General features: G+C 43.6%; 1 protein-coding gene across 1 annotated transcript in view; it reads left to right on the top strand.

Annotated features, from left to right (window-relative positions):
- The window catches only part of FAM20A (FAM20A golgi associated secretory pathway pseudokinase), a 59003-nt gene that overhangs the window by 13542 nt on the left and 23720 nt on the right, over nt 1–21741 (top strand). Inside the window, exons 2-3 of the mRNA XM_034412691.2 lie at nt 16979–17160; nt 21246–21296. Of these exons, the coding sequence (XP_034268582.2) occupies nt 16979–17160; nt 21246–21296 (233 nt within the window). The remainder of the gene's footprint in view (nt 1–16978; nt 17161–21245; nt 21297–21741) is intronic.

Genomic DNA, 21741 nt, shown 5'->3' with positions numbered 1-21741 from the left:
TAAGTTGTGGTTGCTTTTTGTGGGTTGCTGTTGCAGAAAGGCAATTGGTTGATCAATTGTCTCTGTGTCAGAAAGTGACAGCTTGTTTTTTTTTTTTTCAAGCTACTAGGGTGAAATGAAGCCTATCAGGGTCAACTTTAATTTCACTTCAGACCAAAGAAATGTCTTACAAGAAAATAAAAGGAAGTCTCATCTGTCCTTAACCAATGGATAATCATCTGTCATATAAAAACCAACCATAGCACCTTGGAAGTGTGCCTGGGACAGCCACCCAAAACAAAGCTATATATTTAAACTAATGGAAATGTCCTGAAGCCTCTACTCAGGTATCAGGAATTTGATCCAAGATTATTTCCAGAATCCTGGCTTCCCAGGCCATCAAAATGTTGCTAAAGAGTCTGTTAGTACACAGAAACATTATGCGGTCAAAAGCCAAATATTGTCTCCGTGCAGCTATGGGATTTACTTCAAGAACATTTTATCGTGCCAAAACCCCAAAACCAGTTGGGAGTAGTGGTTAAGGCTTCACACTAGAAGTTGGGAGACCATGAGCTCTACTCCAGCCTCTGGGCCAGTCACTCTCCCTCAGCTCTAAGAAAGCAAGGAAGGGCAAACCTACCCAAAATCTTGCCCAGAAAATGGCAGGATCTAATCCAAGCAGTCATCAGGAGTCAAAAACTGACTCAGAGTTGTGCACATACAAAAGACTACCCTAAGTTGGTAAAAAGACATCTAAAACTGCCATATATCCCCCCTCCCTCCTTTTCCTAGTAGAAAACATGTTCTTAAGAGCTGTGTGGCTGCAGGGTGTACTTTCCAACATAAACAGCAGTGATGGGGGATGGACCACTAGAATTTCTGCTTGTCACTTGACGGTTCCTTCACTTTCCTTAGAGGTTTTGGACTTATGATTCAGACCATCCATGCTTCAAAAAATGATTTGGAAGAAGTCTTCCAAACAGCACAAAAACACAGCCCCTCCCTGCGATTTATTACAGCAGGTTAGTTATTTTCAGGCATCTGGGCAAGCTTTAAAACCGATGTTGCTGCATCAGTTCAGGAGCTGACTCATTGAAGTTACTCTTAAAGGAGTAGCAATTCTCAGGCCTGCAGCAGATGTCGGGAAAAAAGAGCTTCAGTATTTCCATTTGGTATATGTTTATAGCTAAGTACAAAACCTATTTGCCCCACAGGAAAGGGAGTTGGAGCTGAGAGAGTCTGATTAGCCCACCCTCACTCAGGGAGCTTCCATGGTTGAAGATGGGATCTCTGGATCTGCTCTTTTCTAGTTGAACACCTTCATCACTATATGTTAGAGTTTGCAGCAATCCAACCAGCACGCAAGTAAAGAATTCAGCAGGATTCATGTATAAAAGAAACTTCTTTATGTACAGTAATATAAAGCATGATGCATGTATACAATACCCATGCAGCAGAATCCAGAAGTCAGAATCCAGAAGCACAGAATCTATATAATCACAGAAGCAATAATGCAAGGACAAACCAACTCTTTTATACACAACAGTCAAGCTAAGCCATGCCCAGGCTACAAACTATCTGAGTCACCAAACAATCCTCATTGGCTCACCTGTTGACATGTCTATTCCAATTCATGACCTCATATTCACTGACACCATATTGTGTTAAATTTAAATTTACTGGCAAAGTTAGTTCGTCGGGGAATCAACTACCTGCGAAGGCTCCTGGATTAGGGCTGAAAGGCGAAAGCGGAAGCAGTATACTTCATCCCATATTCGGGTAGACCAGGTTGCCCTGATAGACCGGTCTCACTGGAAAAACACTATTTCATCGCTATATTGGCTCTCTTTAATGAATAGTAAAGATGTGTAAGGGCTGAAAACGTCTTAATTATTTTTGAAAGCTATACAGCTCTAAGGGCCGGAAGGACCAGGGTCAGGACAAGACAGGCCAGTTACAATATAGATAGTCCTTGATGTTTGACAAATGAGCCCAAAATTTCCACTGCTAAGCAAGACAGTTATTAAGTGAGTTTTGCCTCATTTTTCTTGCTTGTTAAGTGAATGACAGCAGTTGTTAAGTTGGTAACATGGCTGCAAAGTGAATCTGGCTTCCCCATTGATTTTGCTTGTCGGAAGGCTGCAAAAGGTGATCACATGATCCTGGGACATGCAACCATCAGAAATATTAGCCAGTTGTCAGCATCTGAATTTTGATCACATGACTGTGGGAACTCTGCAACAGTGATGTAAGTATGAAAAATGGTCATAGGTGACTTTTTTCAGGACCTTTGTAACTTTGAACAGGCACTAAACGAACGGTTATAAGTCAAGGACTACTTTGACTGGCTCTCTTTAATGAATAGTAAAGATATCTAAGGCAGTGGTGAAATCCAATTTTTTTTACTACCGGTTCTGTGGGTGTGGCTTGGTGGGCGTGGTGTGGCTTGGTGGCGTGGCAGGGGAAGGATACTGCAAAATCTCCATTCCCACCCCACTCCAGAGGAAGGTTACTGCAAAATCCCCATTCCTTCCCCACTCTGGGGGAAGGATATTGCAAAATCTCCATTCCCACCCCACTCTGGGGCCAACCAGAGGTGGCATTTGCTGGTTCTCTGAACCACTCAAAATTTCCACTACCGGTTCTCCAGAACCTGTTAGAACCTGCTGGATTTCACCCCTGATCTAAGGGCTTAAAACTTTGAAACCTGTATGGACCAAGATCAGGAACAAAAAGTTTGAGACCAGTCAGGGCAGTTACAAGAAAAGTGCCCAGATGTCAACCATCCCTCTTTCTGAGAAAGGACCTGCTTGCAATCTAAGAAAGTGAGAAAAAGAAGCACAAAGTTTGGGACTGCTACATTGCTGTTTTTCTGCTTTATTGTAACTTTTCTATCTTCCTTAATAATAAATAACCTTATCAAACAGCTGCGTCCTTGAATCTCTGCTGGGGACTCTTTGAACAGCGTCTATCACAGGTTTATTAAATACTTTAAGACACAAGATGTTAGATGGAAATTCTGTAGATAAAGCTGTTTCCCAAGAAAAAGACATTGATGTGGATGTTTGAGTGTTTGTGATGTAGACTTTATTTGTAGAGTAGCCTTGGGTAAGGCTGGATTCTGAATTAGATGAGCCAAGAGTCTGCATACAATCGTGGAGGGATATAAAAGGTGATGGATGGATGAATAAATGAGCTACACCAGAAAAGAAAAAGTGACAATCATTCTGTGAGTGAATCTGGAGAAACAGTAATGAGGTAAAAGAGAGAGGAAAAAATAAATATTCTGTCGGGTGAGCTCAGTTTCTGATAACCAAATGGACATTGTATGTAAGCTTTCTTAGCAAAATAAATAAATAAATAAGAAAACAAGTCAACTTTAGAAAAAGACGAGGAGTCCTTGGTGCTCTCTGAGCTGGGTTATTTTCTTGCAGACATTTCATTATCCAAACTAGGTAATATCATCAGTAGACCAGTGGTGGGTTTCTCCTGGTTCGGCCCGGTTCGGGTGAGCCGGTAGCGGTGACACTATTACGTCACCGAACCGGTTCTCTTTCTTCGGGAGCTGGGCCCTCCCGCCCGTCCCCATCCATGGTATTCCTTTTATTTCTTCTTTTTTAGCCCAGCTGAGAGGTGCGGCAGAGTGGATTGCCGCACCTCAGCTGGGCAGATTCGTAATACGCTTCCGTGGAGAACCGGTAGTAAAGCCAGTTAGAACCCACCACTGCAGTAACCTATAAACCACTAGAAAATGCAGCATCACATTGTTAACGTATCACAATGTTTTTTCCCTTCGCAGAGCTGTGGTTGGCTTGGCATGCGCGTGACGCATCCAGCCCATGGACCGCCAGTTTGATACCCCTGTACTAGAATATAATGTGAGAGCAAACCACATTTCTTTCTAGCACTGATGAGATTAGCTAATTTGGGTAATGAAACTTCTGCAAGAAAACAATCTCGGGGAGCAACAAGTACCCCTCATTTTAACTCTGAGCTACAAATATAGCTTAGAAAAAGATGTCAGAATCCGAAGAATGTGGAAAATAAACCAAACTCGGATCTGAAATGGAAGTGTTTTCTTTGCTGTTTGTCCTGATGTTTGGGTTGTAAGACTTGGAAGTCTTCCCAGGTGATGCTTGGAAGTCCTTTGAGCTTTCACCAAATTGCTAAGCTCAGAAATTCTGCTATATTTTTTTCCCTACCAAATCTCATTCAATTTAGTGAAGAGGAATTTACTTTAGAAATACTTTCGTGGGGAGAAAAGAGCATTTTGCAGAAAGATTCAGATGATGTGTCTGTCTTTTGTTTAGTTATGGTCAAAAAGTGCAGGTGAAATCCTTGCACTTTCTCTATACTATCCATTTCTCCTGCAACTTCTCATACTTCCATTAAATCCCAAGGGAAAAGTCTCATGAGGGAATCCCTTCTCTCATTGGGATTTTTCAATAATAGTATTACCATCGTTGTTAAGGAGGAATCTTACCATGGAGAAAGTATGGGAGAAAAACTAATCAAGGAGAGAAGCAACCTAGAACTAAGAAAAAAATTTCCTGACAGGTAGAACAATTAATCAGTGGAACAACTTCCCTTCAGAAGTTGTGAATGCTCCAACACTGAAAGTTTTTAAGAAGAGATTGGACAACCATTTGTCTGAAATGGTATAGGGTTTCCTGCCTGAGCAGGGGGTTGGACTAGAAGACCTCTAAGGTCCCTTCTAACTCTGCTACTCTATTGTTCTATTGTTCTCCTTCCCTGGAAAAACTTAGAGACTCCATCACTTAATAACTCTCCCTGCAAGTTCAGTGGAAAATTTCTTAAGGCCATTTGTGCTTAACGTCAGTCTCAGCCAAAGTGAAATTATAGTTGTGAATCAGCACAACTAGCTGAGCCACAATGGAATCTACTTATATTATGGCTCTGCATATTATGTGAATCAGACTAGAATCTAAAAAAGGGAAAGAAAATGTGAATTGTATCCCACCTCCTGCTGGTACAAGTAGTCCTCAATTTACAACCACAATTGAAACCAACATTTCTGTTGCTAAGCGAGACAGTTATTAAATGGGTTTTATCACATTTTATGACCTCTCTGCAGTTGTTAAATTAATAACATGGTTGTTAAGTGAATCTGGCTTCCCCATTGATTTTGCTTATTGGAAGATCGCAAAACGTGGTCACATGACCTCAGGAGATTGCAACCGTCATAAATGTAAGGCAGTTCCAAGCGTCTGAATTTTGATCATGTGACTCATCAAATTTGCAGATGGCACTAACCTGGCAGGAATAGCAACACCCCAGAAGAAAAGCTCAGGATCCCAAAATATCTTGACAGACATGAACAATGGGCCCTATCCAACAAAATGAAATTTAATGTGGAGAAAAGCAAGGTTTTGCATCTAGGCAGGAAAAACCAAAGATACAAGTACAGATTAAGCAAAACTTGGCTCAAAAACAGTAACTGTGAGAGGGACTTTGGAGTCTTAGTGGATGATCATTTAAACATGAGGCAGCAGTGTGCGGCAGCAGCCAAAAAAGCTAATACAATCCTTGGTTGTATAAACAAAGACATAGGATCAAAATCACATGAAGTATTAGTACCGCTTTATAAATCTTTATAAATCTTGCACCTGGAATACTGCATCCAGTTTTGGTCACCATATTACAAAAAAGTTGTTGAGACTTTGGGAAAAAGTGCAAAGAAGTGGAACTAAGATGATTAAAGGCCTGGAGACAAAAAAATGTGAAGAACAGTTGCAGGAATTGGATTTGGCTAGTCTAGAGAAAATAAGGACTAGGAGTGACATGATAGCAATATTCCAGTATTTGAGGGGCTACTCAGGGGTAGGGCAACCGGTTCACCCAGCACTGAAAATGTGGCCTTTTGTGCATGAGTGTGGCTTCAAAAACAAGGCAATGTAGGATGGGATAGTGCTGGGGCGGGCAGGCCCACCCCCACCCGCAAGTCGCAACTACAGGTTCACCTGAACCAGTCCGAACCGGCAGCAGCTCACCTCTGGAGCTGCCACAAAGAAAAGGGGATCAGCTTATTTTCCAAAGCACTAGAGGGCAGGACAAGAAACGATGGATGGAAACCAGGGGTGGGTTCTACTTACCTTTACTACCGGTTCGCAACGGGGCCCCGCACGCGCACTCGCTTCACTCGCACAGAAGCATTTTGATGACGTCGGGATTGGTGGGCGGAGCCTCTCACCAGTTTTACTACCGGTTCTATAGAACCGGTGCGAACCGGGGGCAACCCACCACTGATGGAAACTAATCAAGGAGAGATGCAACCTGGAATTAAGGGGAAACTTCCAGTGAGGACAATTAATCAGTGGAACAGCTTGCCTCCAGAAGTTGTAGGTGCTTCATCACTGAAGGTTTTTAAGAAAAGACAAAATGGCCACCTATCTGAAATGGCATAGGGTCTTCTGCTTGAGCTGGGGGTTGGACTAGAAGACCTCCAAGGTCCCTTCCAGGTCTATTCTGATTGAAATGACCATGGTTATGCTGCAGCAGTTCTAAGTGTAAAAAATGGTCATAAGTCACTTTTTTCAGCACCATTGTAACTTTGAACAGTCACTAAATGAATGGTTATAAGTCAAAGATTATCTATACTCATTCCATCCATCCTGGAGGAGAAAGCTATTTGTTTGCGTTTCTCTTCTTTTCCCCCTTTCTCTCTCTTATCCATTACAGTTGATTTATCCTTTGCAATTTTCTTTTTTCTTTTTTTTCTTTTTTTTTTTTTGGAGGCTTTTTTATTTGCTGCCAAATAAATAATCTGCCAAGATTATTTCTGTGCGGTCTGGGCAAGCCATTTGCCCTGGTGCGACTTAGCATTGCATCGTATTCCTTGGGTGTGAGACACTATTGATTATTCTGCAGCTGCTTTGTAATGCAATATATGGGCTTCATAAACTGAGGTTGCCATTCAGAGAAGTTTAACAAGCTGTGTTAACGTTAGACTTGTCTGGGTTTTAATGCCGAGCTGCAAATAAAGCAAGAACATGTTTTGGAAGACTGAATTCTTATACACTAACGCCCGAGATGCATACCGATTCATAAATTGTGTTGCTGACACTTTACGACCCCATAAACTGGAAGCAAAAGGCAGACAAACGGTCTTGAATCTCGAGGGACTAATAATTTAAATCACCGAGGCACAACTTAATTCAGGCTGCGCTTACATGAGAATCTTCTTAACCTGCATATCCCAAGTATCAGGCGAAAATGAAAAGCGCAAAGAGAAAGCCCAGTCAGAAACCTGAAAAGAAAAATAAAGCAAGCAAATCCGCTAACTCGTTTTATATTCATGTCAAGAGCTGTGGCAAGCATCTGAAAACAGCTGAAGATCATTTCTACAGTTGGCCTAAAAGGAGCTCAGCAAAAAAAATTTTCAGGCCATTGTAAATTTTGATAGCAGAAGTAAAATGGGCAAAACTCAATCATAATAGCATTAGAAGTCTTTTAAGGGAAGCAACGAGAAACGGAGCATATCTTGGAAAAAACAAGGAATCGCTGCATGCCCATTTAGTTGGGATCCTGGGTCAGTGCAGTGGTGGGTTGCCCCCGGTTCGCACCGGTTCTATAGAACCGGTAGTAAAACTGGTATGAGGCTCCACCCACCAACCCTGATGTCATCAGAATGCTTCTGCGCATGCTTTGCTTCACTCGCGCGCGCACGCAGCCCCATTACAAACCGGTAGTAAAGGTAAGTAGAACCTACCCCTGGTTCAGTTCCCTTCAGGAATATTGCCTGGAGTTACACTTTTTGGTCTAAGCCATGATATTTTAACTATGATTTGTTGAGGAAGCTGTCATGGCCTGTTTCATTCACAGGGCCCCGCTTAAAATGAGCATTCATAGCCTGAAGTGGTTGAATTTAAACCAGTGGTGGTATTCAACCGGTTCTATCTGGTTTGTGTGAACTGGTAGCGGCGGCTGCGGGAGGCTCCGCCCACCCACCCAGACATCATCACGTCCCATTTTTGATGCTCTGTGCATGTGTGGAAGGCCCTGTGCTTGCGCAAAAGTGTGTGTGAGCAAAGCAAGTGCGCGTGCGAGCGTGCACACTTTTGCAAACCAGTAGCGAAGGTAAGTGAATACCACCTCTGATTTAGACAACATGCTATGCTAAGACCCAGCTAATTCCAGTTAGGATTTAGCATAATGTATGAACTCAGTTGCCAATTCAGAGGTTGCACAAGGATTTCATAAAGCAAGAACCAGGAGTTCAGAACATTCATTCATTCAGTCAGTCAGTCAGTCAGTCATTCATTCATAGAATATATATGGCCTCCCACTCACTTTCAGTGACTCTAGGCAATTTACAAAAAATATACCCAATATATAAAGCGTTAAAAACAATAACCCCCTACCCATCCCCTGGTGACCACAAGCAATCAAACAATATGGGTTAGTCACCAAGACCAGAGGTTTTGTCTTACAAGCTTTCGGACTCGTGCTGGAGCCAGAGAGAAGTTCCCTGAAGATGGGCTCCAGCACAAGTACGAAACCTCGGAAGACAAAACCTCTGGTCCCGGTGACTGACCTAGATTGGCTCTTGCAACATTATCCTGGAACCATGTATATCCATGTATATTTGCCTTCCTCCACTTGATAGGCTCCATCCCACTCTGGGTTCCCCAGGCCTCTTGACAGAACCAGGTCTTCAGGCCTTGGGAAAGACTGTCAGAGTGGGAGCCAGTCTAATTTCCTGAGAGATGATGTTCCAGAGGGAGGGAGCCACCACAGAGAAGGCCCTTCTTTTGGTCCTACCAAATGCACCTCCATAGGACAGGGGACATGCATCATTCCCAGCCTCCCTGCTTTGGTGGGTCAGGTGGATTTAACTGGGAAGAAATGGTCCTTCAGATAACTTGGTTCCAAGCCATGTAAGGATTTAAAGGTGGCAACCCACACCCAGAAGCAAATCGGCAGCCAATGCACCTCCCTCAGGAGAAGTGACACATGTCACATGTTACAGGGTCTATGCAGAGATTTCAAAGATATATCAGGCCATCCAGCTTGATTCTAATGTGATTTATAGGTGCAGCCGCTGTTGTGATTGATGCATATTTACTCTCACACAAACATCTATAAATTATTTGGAAGTAAGGGTTAGGGTCAGTGGTGAAATGTAAAATTCATTACTACCGGTTCTGTGGGCGTGGCTTGGTGGGGGGTAATGTGACTGGGTGGGCGTGGGCAACTTTTTTTTTTTTTTTACTTTTAAAACCATTTTTTCTACAACCTCTTTGGCCGAAGAGGTTGTAGAAAAAATGCTTTTAAAAGCCTCTGACGGTCCCAGCTGAGCCGTGCAATCATCAGAGGCTTTTTTTTTTTACTTTTAAAAGCATTTTTTCAGCCAAAGAGGTAGAAAAAATGCTTTTAAAAATAAAAAAAAAGCCTCTGATGATTGCGCTGCTCAGCTGGGCATGGAGTGGGGGAGGGCAGGGATTTTTGCTACCAGTTCTCCGAACCACCCGCCACCATTGCTACCGGATCAGGCGAGCCAGTCCGAACCAGGAGCATTTCATCCCTGGTTACGGTTACAATGAAAATCTTGGTGCATGTTTACCAAGAAGTGAGTCTTCTGTTATCTTCCATAGAAGCAACGTCTAGGAAAATAAATATAGCTTTGCCGCCTGCATCAATTAGCAGCATTCAAATTAATTAAATTGACCTGGGTGATATTTGATTATTTGAGTATTGATTTCATATAGCAGCTCCAAGACCATATTTTTTCATTTGTAAGTACTCTAGGTTCCTCAGCACCAGGGTGTCCGACTTTGGCAACTTTAAGACTTACAAACTTCAACTCCCAGAATTCCTTAGTCAGCATGGGAATTCTGGGAGTTAAAGTCTACAAGTCTTAAAATTGCCAAGGTTGGGCACCCGTGCTCAGCACAATTTACCTAAGCCTAACAGAAATAAACCAAGTCTAGATATGGTGGGACATCTCTTTCCTATATAAAGATATTATCAGTTTTGTGAATAATATAGATGGAAATGATACTCTCTGGTTACACACACCCACTGTTAGATGGTGAAATGGGCAAACAGGCCTAAATCCATCAGTATTGGTGTGATACAGTCGAAGGTCAGAGTCTTCTGCCAAATTTTCTCAAATCTTGCCTAATGGTCCCCTATACATTTGGAGGGTGAATCAGGTTTGATAATTCTAGGAACAAGAATTAGCTCACATGCAAATGGAGCATAGTTATAGAAGGAGAATTTAACTGCTGGGCCAATTCATAAAAATCAAGTTGCATTAGATTAAATTGGATGACTCATAGGTGGCATTTCTGCTGTCAGTACACATTTGTTATTCTGCATTTATCTTGCAAAACAGCTTCCCTCCTACGTCCAAGCACATCTTCCCTCTGCTTTATGCCTCTGAAAATTATAGTTGCCTGCAAAAGTTTCTACTACAACGATTGTGTTGTAGTTGTAGCCACCAGAGCCTTCTCAGCCTTAGTGGGTCATCCTTAGATTGAGTTATGCTCAATTTTATGACCTTTTTGCTGCTGTTAAGTGAATCTTACAGTTTGTAAGTGCCCTAGAATAAGCAGATTATCTGGATTCTTATCAAACGGATTGAATACATCCAGGTATGGGCCAAAGTTTATAAATTGTAAATTTCTCATAAGATTCAGAGAAGGGGTAAGTTGCTACAAGACGGCTTAATGGGAAGAGGAAAAGAAGGAAATGTTTTCCAATTTAATTGCACAAATTGAAGTGGCAGAAAAATGATATAGTAAGCTATTGCTCAATTGCTAAAACTCAGTCATTTATGCTCCTTAGTTTTCCACTCCTAAGATTTTTGTGCTTAATCAGAGTACTCGTATATGTAAAAATACAACCACACAAACTTATACATATGTGTATACACACACACACACACACACACACACACACACACACACACACACGGCCTATGGTGATGTTTCTGGAGATTCGTAGGCAAACCCCAGAAAAGTCTTGTTCTTATACCTACCCACAATAAAGAGAAATAAATTGCCACTTTTTTCATCAGATTCTCCCTTTCCTTCCCTGCCCTCCCCCCCACCCCCCACACATGACAATCCCATCAGAACTTTCTTTCTAGTTTGGAGGATTGGTCCCTACATACTTGGCTTGCTAGATTCAGAAGACAGCAAATTAAATTGACATTAAAAAAATTGCAGGTATCCTTCAATTAATGACAGCAATAGGGACTGGGATTGCCATTGCTTAGCAACGTGGTTGGAAAGCATGATGTCACATATCCACATCACTTAGCTATGGCAGTTCTGACACTTCTGGCTGCTGTTGTTGTTAAGTGAAGCCCACATGGTCTCCACAAGCAAAGCAAATGGGGAAGCCAGTGGAAGTTTTCTATTGTTTCTACTAATAAGAGTTTGGGGGAGGGGTCATATGTCCCACTGTTTTTATTATTTTGGGGAGGAAATGAAGTGATTTTCTTACTTCACACGTTTTGCATGTTTCACACCCTTCTTTTGGGTGTTGCCCATCATGAACACCTCAGCCCAAATTGCTGTGTTTTTTGCAGTAGTGGATCAAGATGGATTCTACTTCATGCCATTTCTCCAAATCTGTTCATCTGACCACAATGTACAGGACAGTGGTGGGTTTCAAATTTTTTTACTACCGGTTCTGTGGGCGTGGCTTGGTGGGCATGGCATGGCTTGGTGGGCATGGCATGGCTTGGTGGGTGTGGCAGGGGAAGGATACTGCAAAATCCCCATTTCCTCCCAATCATCTGGGACTTGGGAAGTAGAGAATAGATGGGGGTGGGGCCAGTCAGAATTTTTACTATGGGTTCTCCGAACTACTCAAAATTTCTGCTACCGGTTCTCCAGAACTGGTCAGAACCTGCTGAAACCCACCTCTGGTACAGGAGACATACTGGCTGAAGCAGGAGACAGTGCCCCCACAACTTCTCCATGCATCCACTCTTCCATTCCTGTGATCTGTCATCTGGGCTATTTCTGAATGTGGGCTTACCTCTCCTTTGAAAAGAGCACTAAATTGATGTTCAAGAATTGCCCGCTGACAATCATGGATGCAGGATGGCACACATGGGAATTCTGTACCTCCAGACTCTTGGTGGGGGGTCAGGGAACTTGTGAATTGCTTGCACATGCTTTGCAAGTATCTGTCTACTTTTCTCCATCCCCATCCTCATCTCACTACTCTTCAAGAGAATGATTGGGAAGTAATGCTTGGTGGGAGGACAAACAGAGGAATCCACCAACTTTCCTTTATTTGGGACGTGGTGGTGCAATGGTTAGAGTGCAGTACTGCAGGCTACTTCTGCTGACTGCCGGCTGCCTGCAATTTGGCAGTTCGAATCTCACCAGGCTTAAGGTTGACTCAGCAGCCTTCCATCCTTCTGAGGTTGGTAAAATGAGCACCCAGATTGTTAGGGGAAATATGCTGACTCTGTAAACCGGTTAGAGAGGGCTGTAAAGCAGTGTAAAGCAGTATATAAGTTTAAGTGCTATTGCTATTGCTATTTGTCCCAGATTAAAACTACATCATCACTTAGTGGCACTAATAGGACAGTATGGATATCGCAACAGCAAATTCTGTGCTCAGGGACAGAAAAAATAGAAAAATCAGAAAAACGGGAGTTTTTGGAGAAGGTCCAGTTATGTGGGCTATCCTAAATACTTGTCGCTCTTCCAGGAGCCCTCTGTTAATTTACTTTATGTGTTTGCATGACAGAGCTCACCAGGGAAGGTTACACCCAAAGCTGTTTGGAACTAAAATTAATTCTCTCTAACCCCAGCGCAGGGGCTGGGTGGCTGTATCTAGGCTGCAAGGATTCTGAGTGACCACTAGATGGCACCACAGAGTTAGAGTTTTCTACTGTGGACCAACTACTAAACTTTTAATGCAAATATGGCCTTCATTATTGCCACTGACACTGATGACATATGCAATTACAGGGTTTATATCTGTCCAAGAGGTTGACTGATTATTATGGTTTGGAAAAAGCTCTGTGCCCTGTTATTTTTTTAGACATCTTTGAAACCACAAATGTCCTGAGCCATTCTCCACTTCTGATCTTGGAATACTTAGGGCAGTAAACCATTTCAGATTTTTTTTCAAATGTAATTGTACGCAACATTTGTTTGTCTAGTAACTGCTGGCTCCCCTTAGCCTGTTCATTTTATGACCTAGACATTTTATGACCTAAACCTGGATTCAAGTAAAGATACTGTATATAGAATGCACATCTGCTTACAAGAATCAAAACAGTACCAAGGAATGGGTAACCACACAGAGAGGTCCATTTCTCTTGAACTTGCTTACCTGAATCATAAAGTGGATTTGCAGTGCGGATTCCCAGCTTCTGAGAAGAGCCTGGGCTGCCAACTCATATTATCTGTTTCTGAAATGTCCAGCAAACTGCAAGAAAAAGAAAAGGGCAGAGCGATCTTGTGTTAATGGATTCCAGCCTAATGCAGGAGGATTCCGATAAAAAGGAGTGCTAGTCAAGATGCAACCCTTAGACAGACAGTATATTAGGTCATTGTTTAGTTTGCTTGGCAAGTTTTTAACCCTATGTTAATCTCTCAGAGTCACTTGGTGAGATGGACAGGCATCTAAATAGAATGAATGAATGAATGAATGAATGAATGAATGAATGAATGAATGAATGTTTTCTAATGCAGAATTCCAATTTGTTGGAGGTTTGATGCAAATCAGTATAGCCAGAGGTGAAGCCAAAACAAAATATGAGGAGTGTCTCCAATTCTCTATCTTGTAGATGCCCCATATTTCTATACCCACAGTTGTCTTTTTCGTTCTGACACCTTCTTTTTCTCTGTCCAGAAAACTCCATAGGAAAGAACGACCTTTGACTCCCATAAGTGTTAGAGAAAAGGTACTTTTACTAGAGATGCTGAGTGCAGCATGGATGAGGCAAGCTCTGAGGAAAAACCATGCAAAATTATACATTGAAAGCAATCCTCAATGTCCAAAACTCTCCCTCCTGGGAGAGCAGTCCAATCAGGTCTCGTTCTGATGTTTTGGAAACTCGGTGCCTCAGGCACCAGTGCAAATCCATTTCCCAGGACTGGCATCCTTGAAGGTCGGCAGATGGCTCAGTTTGGCACCTCTGGTTCCAGTTAGTGTCCATACTCCCCAATTTCCCGTAGCATTCAGACCATGAGCAGCATGAAGGTGTATACACTGCTACTGGAGATGAGGTAGTGATGTCACTATAGGATTATCAATTGCACCAGGTGGTTCTGAGGCAACCAGGTTCCATCCCTTTGGAAAGCATTTTAAACAATAATCTTTTAAACTACATAATAATATTCTGGGTGGCTCTAAGCTCACATATTCACAAAACCACATAGGTATTGCTGGTCCTCAACTAACAACCAAACTGATGCAAAATTGCTAAGTGAGGAAGTTGTTCAGAGAGTTTTGCCCCATTTTAGGATATTTTGTCACCACATTTGTTAAGTGAATCACTGCAATTGGTAAATGAATCTTGTGATCATTAAAGGAATCTGACTTTCCCCATTGACTTTGCTTGTTGGAAGCTGCCTGGGAAGGTTACAAATGACCCTGGGACATTTGCAACCATCATAAATACATGCCAGTTGCCAAGCATCTGAATTCTGATCATGTGACCCCCAGGGATGCTGCAGCAGTGGTGGTATTCAGTTGGTTCAGACCGGTTCAGGCGAACCGGTAGTGGCGACCTGCGATCTGCCCCGGCATGATGCCGTCCTATTTAGCCACATTTTCTAAGGCGCGTGCATGCGTGCAAGCTATGTGTGTGAGCAAACTGCATGTGTGGAAGGTCACACTCATGCGCTGAAAGCGCTGAAGATGCACGCACAGTCACATTTTCAGTGCGTGGTGAGCCGGTGGTAAAATTATGTGAAACCCACCTCTGCGCTGCAGTGGTTATAAGTGTGAAAACTGGTCATATGTCACTTTTTCAGTGCCATTGTAACTTCGAACGGTCTCTAAGTGAATGGTTGTAAGACAAGGACTATCCGTACATAATGTAAAACTGTGCCATCCAGACCAGTCCATGCCTTCTTTCCAATTCAGTTGCAAGCATGGTAGAAAGTAGAAACAGCAATGGGTCTGTAAACTTGAGTTTTAGGAAATGTAACTGGCATTGTCTGCTGTGGCTAACGGGAACAGATGTGCTACCAGAATTGGGAGAAGGAAGTGAGTGAGGGAGAGAGCTAGTAGCCAGACCAGTAGTGGATTTCAAAAATTTTTACTGCTGGTTCTGTGGATGTGGCTTGGTGGGCATGGCATGGTTTGGTGGGCGTGGCTTGGTGGGCATGGCAGGGGAAGGATACTGTAAAATCTCCATTCCCTCCCCAATCCAGGGGAAGATTATTGCAAAATCCCCATAACCTCCCAATCAGCGGGGACGTGGGAGGCAGAGAATAGATGGGGGCTGGGCCAGTCAGAGGTGGTATTGAGTAATTCTCCGAACTACTCAAAATTTCCGCTACTGATTCTCCAGAACTGGTCAGAACCTGCTGAAACCCACTTCTGAGCCAGACCCATTATTCACTTGGGCCAACATGGTTTGTTGCAAAGATAGCAACCTCCAGCCTATTGATTTTCTAGATCAGGGGTGTCAAACTTGATTTCATTGAGGGCCACATCAGGGCTGTGTTTGACCTCGGGGGCTGAGGTCAGCGTGGGTGGGCTGGGTGTGGCCAGCTCGACGTCACTCATGTCAGGGGCACCTGTGGTGGCCTGGACATGGCTGAGGCAATCCAACCTTCCTTCCTTCCTTCCTTCCTTCCTTCCTTCCTTCCTTCCTTCCTTCCTTCTTTTTCTTTGTCTTTCCTCTTTCCCTTTCTCCTTTCCTGTCCCTTTGTGCACACTCAAATGCAATAGGGGAAACATTTCTCCTTTTGTTTTGCTTTTAGTTTGTTTTGCTAGCCCTCCGCCAGTGAAAACTGGCAGGGGGGGACCCCTGGGCCCCATTTTCGGCCACAACAACCTCCTACAACCCTCTCCCAGCGAAAACAGAGCTCGGGATGGCTGTACAGGCCTCCCAGGCTCTGTTTTCACTGGCAGAGGCACTGCAGACGGGACGATCCTTCGCTGTTTTCAGGACAGCCCAGTGGGCCAGATCTAAGCACCCCGGATTTATCCCCTGGGCCTTGAGTTTGACACCCTTGGTCTAGAAACTTGGATATCTTTGGACAAATTATCTACAGGTAGTGCTCTATTTACAACCATTCATTTCGTGACCATAGTTACGACGGTACTGAAAAAAGTGACTTACGACCATTGTTCACCCTTACAACCATTGCAGCCTCCCCATGGACACATGCTCAAAATTTGGACACTTGGCAACTGGCAGGTATTTATAACGGTTGCAGTGTCCCTGGGTCATGTGATCCCCTTTTGCAATCTTCTGACAAGCGAAGTCAATGAGGAAGCCAAATTTACTTAACAACCATGTTACCAAATTAACAACTGCAGTGATTCACTTAACAACTGTGGCAAGAAAGGTTGTAAAATGGGGCAAAACCAGAGGTGAAATCCAGCAGGTTCTGACAGGTTCTGGAGAACCGGTAGCAGAAATTTTGAGTAGTTTGGAGAACCAGCAGAGGAAATTTTGAGTAGTTCAGAGAACTGGCAAATGCCACTTCTGGCTGGCCCCAGAGTGGGGTGGGAATGGAGAGTTTGCAATATCCTTCCCCTGCCACTCCCACCAAGCCACACCCACAGAACCGGTAGTAAAAAAAAATTGGATTTCACCAACAACCGTGTTGCTAACTTAACAACCGCAGTGATTCATTTAACAACTGTGGCAAGAGAGGTCATAAAATGCTGCAAAACTCGCTTAACAACTGTCTCGCTTAGCAATGGAAATTTTGAGCTCAATCGTGATCATTATTGGAGGATAACCTATATTAGTGACAATTCCTTCAGGGCACTTTTTAATCTTTGAATAAACACAAGTTCTCTGCTTCATGTATTTCAGAAGGCACCAGGTTTATAGAGAAGAGCGCAACTTAACCGTGGGTTCAGTGGTTCAGCTCAGACACGAGGCAAGCTGGTTTCAGTTCCACCTGGGGATCAATCGCCATGCCTTGTATCCACGGGCCAGCCCTATGGTGGATCAACTCCTTAGGGACACACAGAAGTTTAGTACTATCAGTGCTGGTAAGTAATGCTTTGAATCCTTCTTAAAGGAGGGCTGAAATAAAAGGAAATGACAGAATAACAGAGTGGGAAGGGACCTTGGAGGTCTTCTAATGACTAGTCCAACCCCCTACACAAGCAGGAGATTCTATGTACCATTCTATCCAGAAGAAGAGACTGTCCAGTCTCTTAAAAGCCTTCAATGATGCCCCCACAACTTTGAAGGGCAAAGCCGTTCCACTGGTTAATTGTTTTCATTGTTAGGAAATTTCTAAATTTCACTATTAGGAAATATTAGGCTACCAGATCTGGGACGCAAAATTAATCCAGATGACCACTAGGATGCATGAAAAGTTAGAACCTCTAGAAGTCAGCCACATAAAGTTCATATTCTTGAGCTTCATGCCCAGATTACATACAGGGCTGCAAATCAATTATGAATAGTTAATTTCTTGGGACACCAATTTGCCTCCCATAGGTTCAGAAGACTTCGGGTGTTTTAATTACACATAAATGTAGTTAAACAATCTTAATTGTTGTCCTGATCCCATCAGCAGGGCAGGGTTAGGGAGACAAGTCATGGCACATTTGTCTGTTGTGGCCCACCGGCAGACAATGAAGCTGGCAGCAGAGTCAGACAGTGAGGAGGTTGGGGAGGAACATGGGCCAGTCCTGGGGGCTGGGGAAAGCTCGGATGAAGGCTCTGCATTGGAGGCAGAGAGGGAGATAGACAGCAGTGAAGCAGAGGAACAGCTGGAGCCCGTTCCCAGTGTGCGCATACGCAGAGCTGCCAGAAGACAAGAACAATTCAGAAAATAGGGTCGACTTGGGAGTAAAGCCACACCTTAGAGATGATTGGCCCCTCCCATAGGAAACAAAAGAGAAGTGAACGGGGAGGGGTTTTTTGCAGGAAACAATTCGTTCATTCGGTAGTTTCAAGAGTGAAAAATTCTGCTCGTGACTCTAAGAGACTCTGTGCCAAGTTTTGCCTTACCCTGCGTTTGGAAACAAGTTATGTGGCAGCTTGCCAAGCAAGATAAGGTGTGTTGAGAAATATTCCTTTGAAAAACTGTTTGGACAAACCTTGCTGACTGTGAATGAAAGTAATTCACAGTCGTGTAAACAAAAGAGGTTTTGCCGGGACCAATTCCTGCTTCCTGCTTTTTAAGGGAGCCTAGTTCAGAACATTGTCATGACACAATCACACAAGTGATGTACTGTACACCGTTGGCTTCGTGATATCACTGACATCAATTTACGAATTAAAAATTATTTGTATGATGATGTCATCGGGTACCTGCAATCATTGTGATTTCTCATAGATATCTGTGCCCCTCCCTGCTCTTCAGAGAGCGATACCTAAGACAACGTTCAAGTAAAGGGCTTTCAGTCTGAAGAAAAGCAATGTACTCCAATCTACAAGTAGTCCTCGACTTACAACAGTTCATTTAGTGACTATTCAAAATTACAACAGCATTTTAAAAAGTGTCTTGTGACCATTTTTCACACTTTACGACCATTGTAGCTTCCCCATGGTCATGTGATTTATATTTGGTTGCTTGACAACTGATTCATATTTATGACGGTTGCAGTGTCCCATCCTGGGGTCACGTGATCCCTTTTTGCGACCTTCCAACAAGCAAAGTCAATGGAGAAACCAGATTTGCTTAACGACCGCATTACTAACTTAACCACTGCAGTGATTCACTTAACAAACGTGGCAAGAAAAGTCATAAAATGGGACAAAACTCGCTTAACAAATTTCTCACGTAGCAACATAAATGCTGAGCTCAATTGTGGTCGTAAGTCGAGGACTACCTGTATTTGAAGAAGACTGACTTAATTCTCACAGCGGCAACCTCTGTGCTTATAAAGGAGCAAACACTACAGTAGTGGGGTTCCTCTGATTTTTATTCCTTTTCAAAAAAAAGCATTGAGTAGCATTAAACAAAAGGAAGCACACAGACAGAAGGGAACCGTGTAAGGGAATCTGTTCAAAAGGAAATTGAGAGTTCAGTCGGAAAAAGCAGGAAGAAAGAGAATTTCTTGGAAGGGAAAATTCTGACTGGGAAACCTTTCTACCCCACACTGGTTTCCCTACTCTTCCCATTGTAGCACAGGGAGTCTCCCGACTTACAGCTATTCATTCAGCAAGTGTTCAAAGTTACAACGGCACTGGAAACAAAGTGACTTACAACCAGTCCTCACACTTACAACCACTGCAGAATCTCCACAGTCACACCACTGGTGGGTTCCTCCCGGTTCGGCCCGGTTCTACCGAGCCGGTAGCGGTGACGATATGACGTCACCGAACCGGTTCTGCCTGCCCCCCCCACCCCCCCTGCATTATTCTTACATTTTATTTGGCCCCACCCCCAATCTATTGCTGCCTTGAGTCCCAGCTGATCGGCTAGAAGGAAAAAAACTGTTTAAACTCTTGCTGCGGGGCTTCAAAGGGCTGCCCTACAGCTGATCAGTGTTAAAAGGCAGTGTGGTGGTAGACCGATGCCTCCAAAAACGAATGAGTAGACCGGGGCCTCCAAAAACAAATGGGTAGACCGGGCCCTCCAAAAATAAATGGATAGACCGGAGCCTCCAAAAACAAATGAGTAGACCGGGGCCTCCAAAAACAAATGAGTAGACCGGGGCCTCCAAAAACAAATGGGTAGACCAGGGCCTCCAAAAACAAATGAGTAGACCGGGGCCTCCAAAAACAAATGAGTAGACCGGGGCCTTCAAAAACAAATGAGTAGACCGGGGCCTCCAAAAACAAATGAGCAGGCCAGGGCCTCCAAAAACAAATGGGTAGACCGGGCCCTCCAAAAACAAATGAGTAGACCGGGGCCTCCAAAAACAAATGAGTAGACCAGGGCCTCCAAAAACAAATGAGTAGACTGGAACAGCTCTGCAAGCAGTTAAAAGCCTGGTAGACCAGTACCTCTGCTAAATCCTAAAGAATTGTCACATGACCATCAAGCCAGGCCCAGAAAATAAGCCACGCCCACAGAACCGGTAGTAAAAAAATTTAGAACCCACCCCTGAATCACACGATCAAAATTCGGGTGCTTGGTCACTGGCAGAGATTTGCAACGGCAGCAGCATCCCAGGGGTTATGTAATCGCCATTTGTCACCTTCCCAGCCGACTTCTAACAAGCAAAGAGAATGGGGGAAGCCAGATTTGTTTAACAACCACATGATACACTGAACAACTGCAGTGATTCACTTAACAGCCACGGCAAAAAGGTTGTAAAATTGGGCACAACTCACTTTGACAACCGCCTTGCTAAGCAACAGGAATTCTGGTCCCATTTGTAGTCATAAGTCGAGGACTACCTGTATGTGTGTTGGGGAGGGGGGGGTCAGTGGTAGAAATGATTGGCTATAATAGAACCCTACTAAGCAGGCATATCCAAAAGAATGAAGGCTATTGCTTAATGCATTGTAAGCCGCCCTGAGTCTCCGGAGAAGGGCGGCATATAAATCGAACTAATAAAATAAATAAATAAAAATAAATAAACCTTCTTTGCTGGTTTTTACTTGCAGTGAAACCTGAATGTTTCCCACAGGAAATGTCTTTGGGGAATTTGGGAGAAGCCACAATGATGTCGTGCTCCTGATGAAATCATCATACAAATAATTTGTACTTCAAAAACTCATTGATTCATTCATTCATTCATCCATCCATCCATTCATATATATTCTGCCTTTATTATTTTCACAAATAACTCAAGGCAGCAAATACATCCAACACACCTTCCTCCTCTTTTCCCCACAGCAACAACCCTGTGAGGTAAGTTAGACTGAAAGAGCAGGACTGGCCCAAAGTCACCCAGCCAGCTTTCAGGCCAAAAGTGGGACTAGACCTCCCAGTTTCCCACTTTCTAGCCTGGTGCCTTAACCACCAGACCAAACTAGTTCTCATAAACTCATATTAGCGACATCATGATTTCTTTTTGCCAGCTGGTCCTATTGTTCTCCTTTGGTCCCTTTCGCTGATCCCCCTTTCCGCTCTTAATCCTGCTGTTAGCAGAACATTCCCCTGCCTTCTACCTTCTACCTCCCTTCCTTGTAAGAAAACTTCCCAAGGTTTTCTTTTTCATTCCAGATTACAGCCAGGATGAGAAAGCTTTGCTCGGGGCCTGTGACTGCTCCCAAAGTAGGTGAAATGCTATTCTATCTGCTACGGCTTTTTGACCAAAATGTCACAGGAGTCCTTTTGGCGGTGGGGCTGATGGAGTTCTATTAATGAGATGTATGAGCCAAGTCCTTAGTGCTACCTTTGGGCTTTATTTAGGGCTCTGTCTCACCCAGCCCTAAATGCTTAAAGGCAACTCTAGCGCTGTGGTGTAATTTCCCTTTGGAGTTGCAAGGCTATTAAAAGGCTTGCTGTGCATTTGTTGAACCAGTATCAGTATCTCTTCCTGACCTTGAACTGGATCCAAAGAGGCACCGAGATTTGAGAGAAATCTGCCGGGAGGGAGGGAGGAAGGAAGGAAGGAAGGAAGGAAGGACATTCCTTCATCCTTGATACCCTCCTCAAGGAGATACAAGCCTCCTCGTCCTGCTCTCAGACTTCCCTCACCTCTATAACAGTCTGTCAA

The sequence above is a fragment of the Pantherophis guttatus genome, chromosome 2 (genome assembly GCF_059756535.1).
Source record: "Pantherophis guttatus breed Tessera chromosome 2, ASM5975653v1, whole genome shotgun sequence".
Lineage (NCBI taxonomy): Eukaryota > Metazoa > Chordata > Lepidosauria > Squamata > Colubridae > Pantherophis > Pantherophis guttatus.
The sequence above is the reverse complement of the archived record's forward strand: the minus strand, read 5'-3'. Positions and strand labels throughout refer to the sequence as shown.